Raw genomic sequence first — 11,718 nt, forward strand, 5'->3', positions numbered from 1 at the left:
TTGACTCGAAGCAAATACTATACATTAAAAAGCGGGCTGGATTTCTCCACAGAAACTAAAAAAGTCTACTAATAATCGAGAGAATGTTTTTTACTGGTTTGGCATGTTTGTACTGACCATTAAGAGTTTCCTTGCATTTTTGTGGAATGAAATAGGGGCTTCGGCAACATGATGGTTATGTATCAGGGTTTCACGACACATTGAAACAGCTGAAAAATTTGCTTCAGATATCACTTTTATTGCAATAGCAGTTACAGCATTTCATCGTCACCTATACTATTTTCAAATTGACCAGAAAGGTTCAACGACAGTAGAATTGCTCTGACGAAGTACTCAAGATCGAAAAAGGACAGACAATTCAGTTTACTCACAACAAAGTAAAATTATTCTCACTTACTGATAAAGAGAATTTGATCTGATAATAAAAATGTGTAGCTTAGGAACTGAAAACGTTGAATTAGACCCAGCCGTGTGTAAAATACTAGCAATATGCGCAACAGAATCACTGTTGCCGCTTTAATGTTCAAATTGTCTACCGTCCCTAAAAGTATAAAATAAACAATCTTAGTTAACTAAACTAACTACTGTTGGACTTGTTAATTTAGTGTTCTTTGACAGAGTTTCTTCCAGCCAAGTTATTGGTTGATATGTGCACGAATTCAGTGTACCCTCTTCTCCATTGAATAAATCGTCTAAGCCGCCTTGTAGATACCGAGTAACGATTCTGTTTGCCATAGTGCAAGATATATCGTGACGCTCACTATATTTTACTCTGTCCTCGTCATTCTCGCCAAATTAGGAGTTTAACTGCTTATTTGTTATTCTCCTCTACCATTTGCCTTGATACTTTTTGTGCCAACTCAATTGCATCTGCACCTTGCTTCTCGGCTTCTTTTCCGAACACTTTTTCGGCGGAATTCCTTTCAGAGCCTGGGGATTTCCTAGCTGAGCTGGAGCTTCCCCTCTTGTTGAGAAGAAAAGAACCCCATTTGCGGCGGGATTTGTCGATCGAAGTACTTTTTCTAAAGGTACTTAAGCTCAGTCCTTGTGTTGTGTCGGCACAGCAGCTCCTGGTCTTGGCGCAGCGCAAAAGTCGAGAAAATTCTCCACGAAACTCCGTGTTCACAATCGAATAGATAATAGGATTCACTGATGAATTCATGTTTAACAATAGTATAATTATGCGATGAAGGATCGGCATATATTTTAAACGGCTGAAGGTTTCCTCTGGATTTTTTAAGAATAGTGACAATAAAGTAATAAAGCTGACTGGTGCCATACAGACTGCAAAAAAAATCACCACTGGAGCCAAGAGTCTCAGCGCCCGTCGATTCTGCCCAATCCTGGAGATGACCTCTGCACTGCCTTTAGCTCTTAAACTAGCCCGCTTGTAACTGTCATGTCGACGAATGTTGTCTCTTAGTTTGGTTCTGATACGATAGTAGGTCAAGGAGATAAAAACAAGAGGGCATACGTAAAACGCCAATATGACTGTACCTTCGTACATCTTTCTGGACAACTGATTTGGCCAGCTTTCTTGGCAAATCCATATCCGTATTTTTGGAAAGCGTACCAGCTCCATAACAAAAAACTTGGGCATTACAAGGATAATAAAAGACAAAAGCCATATTAAAAACAGCACACGTTTGGCTGTTTGTAAGTTCATTTGTTGCTTCATACAGTATACTAGCATTCTATAACGATGAAACGCGATGGCGGTGATGCTGCCGATACCAACGCCATAAAATATGTCAGTGAATGGAAGGAAAGTTTTGCAAACGAACTCGCCAAATGGCCACGAAAGAGAAAACTCTTTACTCAGGTGGTGTGGGTAGACAATCAACAAGATGCCCAAATCAGCTATTGCGAGATTCAATATGAAGCGGTTGCCTACAATCTGCAAACTTCGTTTCCGCGAAGTGATGATGCAAACGAAGGCGTTTCCGACGCTGCCAACGAGAACGACGAGAATTTGCAATGAAAGAATAACAATTGTCATGGCACCAAAGCGATCTACTTGCAGAGTTGGATTTCGCGACGAATTGGTGAAGTTCTTGAGAAGAAAAGGCCCAGTGGAATTTGTTTCTACAACCGTTCCGTTCATGATCGAGCTGTCTTTGATATGAGGTATATTTACCGAATACTTATCTTTGGTCACAGCAGCATTGCTGGGTTCTTCCTCCCCCCAACGACTTTCATTAAGTACCAAACTCGACCCGATGGTGCATAAGCTTTCAACGAAATCATCTTCATGACAAGAAAATTTATTGCAAGACTTACAGGAAATATGATTTACATTCAGTGCGCTCAGTATCCTGTTTTTGTAATGCTTATATTTCTTCATTTAGAGAGATAAAGATATACCAAAAACATTTCAACCCTGGATCAATCGATAACTAAATCAAGACTTAATAAATAAAACAACTTCATTCAGACTATTGAAAACCGAAACGGTTGCTTTCTTTCCTCGTGTTCCTGTTCATTATTTCTTCTTTGAAAAAGCGAAAACCATCTGTCAAAAACTGCTATTTTGGGCATCAAGACCCAGAGCAGGTGGAATGAAGATAATCGAGTTTTTAGATTAATGTTGCCTGCACAGCAAGTCGAAAATAAAATTTTTGCATTTCATTTCAAGGCATTTCCCGAGCTTATGAATAATGAAGACAGGAAATAAAAGATTTAAAGGGGGGCCATAAAAACGCTGAAGAATTTAACGTGAAAAATGTGGTTTGATAAAAAATTCATTTATGTTTACTTATAGCTTCCTGTCTGTAGTATTCATTTTACAAATTCGGACAAATTTGCTAAAAAGAGCATTTCTTATTATTAAAAAAAAGCAATTGCATTTAAAAACCTAACTTTTTTAAGACGGAAGTAATTGTATACGTTAAATGGTACCAAAATGTCAACAACAACGTCCATATATTCACAGTAATGAGCGCACCTTTAAGTTTTAATAATTAGTCAAAAGATCAACTTTCTCGTTTAGCTTTGGGCAAAACAGGAGATAAATCGATTCTTATTCACACGAATTGCAACTAAATTTAAATTTAAGCAAAAATCTCATTGAATCTATCTCTATCGTTTTTAAAAATTTGATCAACTCAGTAAAGCTTTAGAGAAACAGGTCTCAGTATCAAATGCTGCACTAGGTTGTCCTATTTCCACTTGTCAGTAAGAAATAAAGGATTTATTAATCGTCCAATGAGGTCCCTTTCTATATATTCAAATCTTTTATTTAGCTGAATATAGCTATAGGAACTTATGGTTTGCAGGGACAAGATAGAAAAACGTCTATTATAAACATATGCGCCAAGACTATAACACCCACTTTTGATGATTTAATACGGAAAATAGTAAAACACTACATAAATAAATTCAGAAACAGAAACAGTCGAGCAATTTTAATAAACTTATACATATTCAGCTCTAAAAAAGTAAATATTAATATATCCATGAATTTAAAGAAATTGATCGCCAAAATTACTTTCCATGTGTATTCGAACGCTTTTACCGCAGCTTGAGGCACAACTTACCGAGCCGGTTATTATAATTATTTTATTTTTTTGTCCCAATGCTTGAAATACATCGCCCATAGTAAGTGAAATATTACATATAACTGGACCATTTTATTTACACTCGGGATATGTTTCGATTTTCTGTAAGCCGTCGGAAGATAATTTCTCTATAATTTAAAATCGGTATCTCGTTTTCACACAATACATTGTGTTGATTATAAGACAAAAAGTCACAATCGCATTACCTTGATTTCAAAGGCCGGCGCTATAAATTACAAGCGATAAATGCAAATATTAATCCCGTACTAGCCTGAATTTTTTTTTCAGGCTTTCTCTTTCGCAACTGCATAAGTTCCGTATATAACTGCGATGATCCTCCTTCAAATAATTCTTCACTCCGCATATATTTTCATATATTGATTATTTCATCATCATCCTTTCCAATTTAACGACCTGTTCCCAGTTGGCTTTTTAGCTTAAATAATTGGTAGAGCGCTGCAAACTGTTTTGCATTTGAAATTATGAATATATGAAAATCATATATGTGAACTGCGGAGTGAAGAATTATTTGAAGGAAGATCATCGCACTTATTTTCCCAACTTATGCAGTTGCGAAAAGGATAGCCTGAAAAAAAAATTCGGGTTTGTACGGGATTCGAACCCTTGACCTCTGTGATACCGGTGCAATATTTGACTTGGCTAGTCTGATAACGATCGAGCTCCACTTCAATGCTTTACCCTGTTTTACTGCGATTGAAAACCCGCTACTTTTGAATCATTCGTCGAGGGGGAACTTTCATGTGAATGGCAGGATGTTTTACTGGAAAACTCAAATTAGGAAACCAATGTGGGTGTTGCTAAAACTATATTTAATAAGCTGTCCGCTTTTTAAAAGAAGAAAAGTCTAAAAAGAGCTCTATAGATTTTAATTGAGTCCAAGACGGCTTATCGATGCCAAGAGTGATCATTCCAGATCATCAACACGGTTGTGGGCGTTTTTATCTGTTTTCCTTTTATAATTATCTCTTCGCACAAAGCTCTGGCGACATCTGTATGAAAAAAATATATGCCTGCCCCCGCTCCTGAACGGCATATTCAGGATACTAAAATCTGAAATTACACCCCAAAAAGCGAGGAGAATTTCCACTCTTTTCACACAGGAGTCTAATCCCTTTGGATCATTTGTTTCTGTCTTTCTTCCGGACTGAAACTGAATATTGGATCAAACATTCTTTCAATTGGTAATATCGACTGAAATGTTTGATTCTTTGTTTTCAGAGAGAAAAGTCTGTTTTGCTGGTAAGCCAGCAAAAGTCTGCTAGAGAGTTTGGAGAGGAGAAAGGGCGTGACATTTTCAGTGATTGAGGTAAGTTCTCTTGATGTGAATTTTCGATCCCTGATGATCAAGATGTATTTTAGCCTTCTGCAAGGCGAAATCAAGAGTGGATCGAAAGAAAAGCAGTTTGTAAAAAGGAAACTCTTGATCGGAGCTAAAAGACTGAAAATCAAAAACGTTTAACAACGGTGCCACTTTCCTTCAAATGATCTTCCACTGAACCTTGAAAAATAGAAAAAATCTATGAAAAAAAAAACAACTACTATAAAAGAAATATCACATACACTTATTTCTAATTTCATACACTTATTTCTTATTTCTATATTGTTTTTTTTTTTCAATAGAAAGAAACGATTTAAAATACTTATGAATTTCCTATTTTCTTGTCTAGTTAATGAACAGTCACAGGAACTCTATACAAAGTCTTCAACAAAATATTCCGTTCTTGTGAAGGAAATAGCAAATAATAATGTCTATGCGGAATCTCTTTAATATGAAACGTAAATTGTAAAACACCTTGTTATCACTAATTAAAAACCCGCCCAGGCAAATTGTGTTTATTAGGGAAAGTGTAAAGCCCCCGCAATGTACACATCGTTATAGCGTCCATAAGTGGCACTCCTAATGTTAATTGTAGAGGTAGTTTTAGGTAGTTTTAAAACTGGAGGTGGTTACAAGCTAGTGTTTTGCATGCGCAACTGAAATTTTTGCCAGGTTTTTGAGGATCGTATATAAAAGTTTACGAAGTTGACTGTACCTGCGAGTTATATCATAACGCTGCCGGCGAAGAAAGTAGGGTGTTCAGAGCGTGTTCGTGCGGAGTCTTCGCAGGCCCTCTCGGTCAGTGCAGTTTCCTTACATATCTGCGATGATCACCGGACCGGGAAACTCACAAACTCGTTAGGACGTGACCCGAAAGGCATAGGCTGCGAGGAATAGACGTCTCTAAACTGTGTAGCCGGGGCGGTGAGCATGCCGAATGTAGGCTTAATTGTGTCCACAAGTTATGAAAAACTTTCTGAATCCGCCGCCGCTGTTGTGGCTGTTTATTAATTAATGAATGCTCAAAGGCGAATCCACTCTTTTCCCTGTGGTTTTAATCTTAAACTCAGTGCGTTTGTTGAATGAATTACAGTTTGAATGGTCATTTCAAATGGCTGGGCCACGCTGCACCTTCCAGCAGCAACTAGATAAGTAACCCACTAAAAGGTTCGGTTTCCTATTAGACTAAAAAGCAAATTCAAGAGGTAGATCCACCTCGTTTGTATAGTTTTATTGTGATCTTGTTGCGCAATTATTCGGCACCAAAACCGTTGGCTTCAATCTGCTTAGCTCTAACTTCTGACATTGTTCAGCTGCGTTTCGAGAAATAAATTGAAAGTAAAACTCACTCAAAACAATTTCCTGATAACAGACAACACCCTGGGTCGATTCCTCAATAGAATAGCTCGCCTCATGTAATGAAATCAAAATAGAATTGGATTCTGAATTCCACATCGTGGATTCCCGATTCCAGGTACTGAATTTCAGTCTTTTACAGTGGAATTTGGATTCTGGATTCTAATCGTTAGTGGGACTCCGGATTCCTTGGACTGTATTCAAAATTCCAAAGCCCAGGATTCCTGATTCCACTGGCAAAATATTCCCGGATTCCCTTACATGAGGCGAAATATAGCTCATTACTTCTTAGACGATATATCTGATATATGGTGCCCTCAGTTTTGCCGAGTTTCGTAAAGATTCTCGTTATGAAATTAAAGTTAGTGGTTACCTTCACACCGACAATTTTGTTCAAATTTTACAATTTGTGGTCAATTAAAGTTCTGAACAAATTATTTCATCTGAAAAAAAAAAGCACTGACAAAGACTGAATATTAAGAGGAAATGAAGTTTAGCGTTTTGACCCAAGAAGTAAGAGCATGCCTCCTGGATCCTCCTCGACGTGAATACGGCCTGGTCCGGAGATAGATGCTCTCTGTTGCTTCCCCAAAGGCTTGTTTCAGCAGGACAGTGAAGAAAATGCCAGATAATTGTGCGGGGACGCAGCGCTGCTTCACTTCACTGTGGATGTTCAAAGGGTCTGATCAGTTGAGCGTTAAAGAGCACAGTGCCCTTCATGTCCTCGATCGTGAAAGGATGATGCTGAGGAGCCTAGGTGGACATCCAGTCTTGGGCAGAATCTTGAATAGGCCGTCTCTGCCCATGCTTACCAGTTCGAAAGCCTTTGTGGGGTTTATGAAGGCTACGAAGAGTTGTTGCCGTTGTTCCCTACATATTTTATGCAGCTGTCAGAGGGAGAACACCATATCAATGGTTGACCTGTTGGTACGGAAACCACATTGCGATTCTGGGTAGACTAGTACTCTTTCCGCTAAAACCTATATGGTAGCTTCCCTACATGGTAACTTCGATCCTTAAGTGACGCTAAGAATAGATTCAGAGATGCGCTTGAGCTCAGCGGTCAGGTTCATAAGACCTCCGCGAACTATTGAATTTTTAGATTTTCTCGACCGTAACGCAATGACTGGAGAGAAGTCTAAACAGCTAAGACAGTTTCTGTCTGTTTTGCAAAACTGTTACTTTGTAAATCTTTTTTTTTCGAACTCTTCTTTCGAAATCGGTAATATTTAGAACTTGTGAGACTGACCTGCCTCGATTAGTTTACCCTACATGCAGGTAACTCGGGTTGATGGTAAACAGTTCTATGTATATAATATATAAACTTGAAACTTGGAGGGAGATGCCACGGTAGTTATTGCAGTCACTCCTATCGCCTTTGTTCTTGTACAGTGCGACGATGTTTGCATCCCTCATGTCTTGTGGTACTTCACCTTCTCTGCAACAGAGTCAGGATTTCATGCAGCTCAGAGATGATGTTTCCTTTTCAGCACTTCAGGACTTCGGCAGGGATGCTGTCATTTCCAGGTGCTTTGCTAGATGCAAGGGAGTCGAGAGCAGGGTTTGGATCATTGTCAAGCTCCTCCAACACAGGAAGGCACTTGATGGCACTTGATGGCGTTCAGTGCTCCCTCTTTTTCTGAGTAGTGCTGCACGTAGAAACTAAGCCGCTGAAGCAGGCCACCGTCAGAGGCTAAAAGTACACATGCCGTATGGGAGCAAGCACTGCATAGGTAGTGGGCGTTTATCTGCGCAACAACCCCCCGGTTACGACAGCCATTGAAGACAAGGATTCTCAATAGGGATCTTTTATCCGGTCCGTCACCCCGAACCAAATTTCCGCTCAATCCCGGCTCGTTAACCCGACGGTTATTTTCAGCATCCCACCGCATTCCGTGCAGCAATTTAGTCCCGAAGCTTGGCCCCAATTTTGCTTCAAAATCTCCCATCCCGGCCCTCAAATAAGGCAAATCCCAAAAAACCTATTACAGACCCCCTATTGTGGTTCAAAAGCAGTAACCACTTTATAAGACAGACATGGACCAGTGCATATCACTGTGCCGTGTCCTGCAAAGAGGAGAAGGACGTTCAGATCAAGTACATTTGCTTGTAATTATACGACGCAATGAATTAAAACAACAATTTTCAGCAACCAGTAAATCAGCCCGTTCCAGGCGTTCAGAGTGGGGACGGCGCAACAGAAAGTGAACCGGAAAAAAACATCGCTGGGCTGCTTCCTGTCAGGATTCCCCCTTTCATGTTTTTCCTCTGTTCTTTATCTCTCGTCACTTTCTAACCTGCTCTCCACTATCTGAACGGCCTGGAACGGAACTACCGTATTTATTCGAATAACCGCCCAACTTCGAATTAGCGCCCACCTCGAATAAGCGCCCATCCTAAAGGCAGAAAAAGTTAATAAGCGACCAACCTCGAATAAACGCCCATCCTAAAGGCAGAAAAAGTTAATAAGCGACCAACCTCGAATAAGCGCCCTACCACACCCCCCTCCCACTCAACTCAAATAAGCCACCACGCCCACCCCACTCTCAAAAAATTGAATAAGTACTAAATTTAATAAGAGACTTCCCCGAAGATGAAGTTTTCTTCAAAGTATTTTACAGGAACCTTGCTTTGTTACATCTTCGCGTTTTGTTATTACCATTTATTGTTTTGTTGCAAAATAAACATACTACACTCGCTGAAAATGTTGAAAATTTGATAAGCGCCCGGCCTCGAATAAGCGCCCACCTCGAATTAGCGCCCACTCTCAAGATCTCTCAAGGTCCAAAAATTTAATAAGCGCCCAGGGCGGTTAATCGAGTAAATTCATTAATCAAGGTCTCTTGACACAATGAAGTGGCCGGTGGTTTAACTTTAGCCTACAGGCAAGCTCTCACGAGGTCTGTTACAAGCAAGTTTAACTGCTTCAGCTGAATGTTAAAGATTTACCCCTCACAGCTATCGTCCTGGAACTATTGAGCTGTCGCTCGTGTCACTCCGATTTACAATTACAGACCTATATCAGTCCCCCCTGTCATTTCGAACACTCTTGAGAAACATGTCTGCAAACACTTCATTGTTTTTCTCACTAATCACGATCTACTGTACAAATGCTAATCGGGTTTTAGAGCGAAACTATCCTTATCAAAATTACAGATGAGTTGCTTGAAGCAGTGGATAAAGGCCAACCTCGTCCCCAGGGCTTTTCCCTTAAAAAATGGATGGGGCGGGAAAAGGCCCTGTCATCGGCTGGTCACGTGTATAGCCTAAATATTCCTGAGAAGCTAATTTATATGCAACCCGTCCCACCCATTTTTTAAGGGAAAAGCCCTGGGGACGAGGTTGGATAAAGGCCTCTTTACAGATTGTGTTATGCTTGATCTATCCGAATTTTGCTTCAGCTTTGCATTCTGCAGGCAAATTGCAAGCTGCGATTTTAACTACTTATTCAGTTTTTATGCGGCTGTTTGGCGACCGCCATACTGTCGGCGCTATGTGTTTTACAAATTTAGTTAATGTGCAGAATTAACAAACTTAACGGGTCTCTTCTATTCCACTCCTACTCGATAGACTGTCCTCAGCAGTAACTAAACGAGAAACTGCTTCGAGCAGTTGAAACCCCTAACCCTTTCATTTACCAATTAATCAAACTTGGTTTGCATTCCTTACCATCTACTTCATCAGTTATCCGACAAAAATTGCAGGCTTCCTGTAACGGCCTGAAACAAGTAAAAAGAAGGAGAAATTTTTAAATTATTTTTTAACAAGGACTTGAATTTTATGACCATTTCAACGAAACCTCTTCATACTTTTGGATCTTAGGATTTATTTTCGATGTTTAAAAACTTTTCGTTTATCTCAGCTGTATTTTTTTTTTTTGCGTTAAAATGTTTCTTTATACTACATGAGAATATTATAAGAGGGGTAACCAAGATTTTAAGGCTGCCATGAGAAAATCTCTCTGTCTCAATCGTAGAAGGAATAACTTTTGATTTGTTTAGGCTTTTTTTCAGGCGATACTCTGAACAAGACTAAAAAATCTGGCGAAATATCAGCGGTAAGCAAGACTTATATAAAAGACTTGATAAAAAAGAAAGTTGTCGACAGTAGAGAAGAACTAGAAGGTCTTTTGTTATTTTTTCTGGTTCCTGCCTCAGCTTTCCTTCGTATCAGCTAAACACTGAAAAACAAAATCCCTTCTTTCCTGGTCACAGGAGAGCAGAAACAGGAAAAATAAGATGCACAGCTCAACCCGCGTCGGAAAAACGCCCTCGAGTGTGAAATGTTTAGTTCGACCTTTTGGATTCCGACACCTGGGGTTATGTTCACAGCAAAGGACTATCATCATAACACGCAGCTGTTCTTGTCATGTATACCATTTGTACAGAGAGCCGCCCCTTCCTTCAAATACTGCGACACAAGCTTTTGTGGTTGTTTTGACATTGGATCGCGGGAGTATTTTGGGCCGTTAATAACTGTTCTGACTTCACACAACACACTAGAATTAATGCTAGTTATCCGCGGTAATTCATTTCCGAGTGAGCAACACCTTGCCAGTTTGAAATAAAAGAAAATGCAAACCCGCAAGTAAAAACCTACTTTTTGAGACCGTTAGGCTAACCTGTTCAGCTTAAAATTGAAAAACAGGTTTACTATTCAGGAGATAATGAGCTAGTACATGTTTGCCATGTTTTGAAGGAGGATTTCAAAATTCGAGATCCCCTGTGATCAGGTCTTCAACTCTGGTTATTACAGTCATCTTTTCCTAAATTCTTATTTCGCATATGCTGAATTGCTCTGCTTTATACCACAGTTTTTCTTCTTCATTGTCAATGAAAGTAACCCGAGTGAAGTTTTTCTTAAATTTCATTTCGAGGGAGCACTCTCCATCGCACATTTGGGGTCAAAGAGCGTTTCCTTTGAGAGGTAAGATGTAAGCATGCGCATAGTAAGTCATGCCAAGAGCCATAATGGCTCTTGGTCAAAATGGCTCTTGGTCAAGCACTTAGAAAACCCGGATCTCTTAAGCCACGCCTTCGTTAATCGTGGCATGTAGTGTAATCATTTTTTTGTCCGGAGGAAAGCTCAACAAGCAGGCAGAAAAAAAGAATGTTTTATGCTTGCACGTAAACAAAAATCTGAAAGCGGATAAGATAAGACTCCAGTTTACGAATGAGAGGCCTCTGCTTGAAGCGAAGGACTGCAGCTAGCCTGTGCCAGGCTCTCAAATAGTACAGTGGGCACATAAATAAGTAAAATAAGACGCGCACGACTTGGGAAAGGGGGCGGTGGCGGCGGGAAAAATGGGAGAGAGATACTTGCAATACTGAGTATACATAAAATATATTAATTTTCTCTCTCATCAAGTTCTTCCTCTGTAGCACTTCTCAAACTGGCAGAATAGCTCGATCGAATTGTCAAGCCAAGAAATGAGTTGTAATTCTCGAGCTTTCTAGATGTCTCGTC

At 39.7% G+C, this 11,718-nt stretch overlaps 1 protein-coding gene across 1 annotated transcript; it reads right to left on the reverse strand.

Annotated features, from left to right (window-relative positions):
• Positions 1 to 472: 472 nt before the first annotated feature.
• LOC140929113 (neuropeptide F receptor-like) lies at positions 473 to 2,203 on the reverse strand. Its single transcript, XM_073378977.1, has one exon. The coding sequence runs from the start codon at positions 2,102 to 2,104 to the stop codon at positions 812 to 814; it is 1,293 nt and encodes a 430-aa protein (XP_073235078.1). The 5' UTR covers positions 2,105 to 2,203; the 3' UTR covers positions 473 to 811.
• Positions 2,204 to 11,718: the final 9,515 nt, after the last annotated feature.

This window comes from Porites lutea, chromosome 2 (genome assembly GCF_958299795.1).
Source record: "Porites lutea chromosome 2, jaPorLute2.1, whole genome shotgun sequence".
In the NCBI taxonomy this organism is placed as follows: domain Eukaryota; kingdom Metazoa; phylum Cnidaria; class Anthozoa; order Scleractinia; family Poritidae; genus Porites; species Porites lutea.

Excerpts from the sequence above, each read along its gene's own strand:
- LOC140929113 (XM_073378977.1), bottom strand. The coding sequence starts at position 2,104 with ATGAACGGAACGGTTGTAGAAACAAATTCCACTGGGCCTTTTCTTCTC.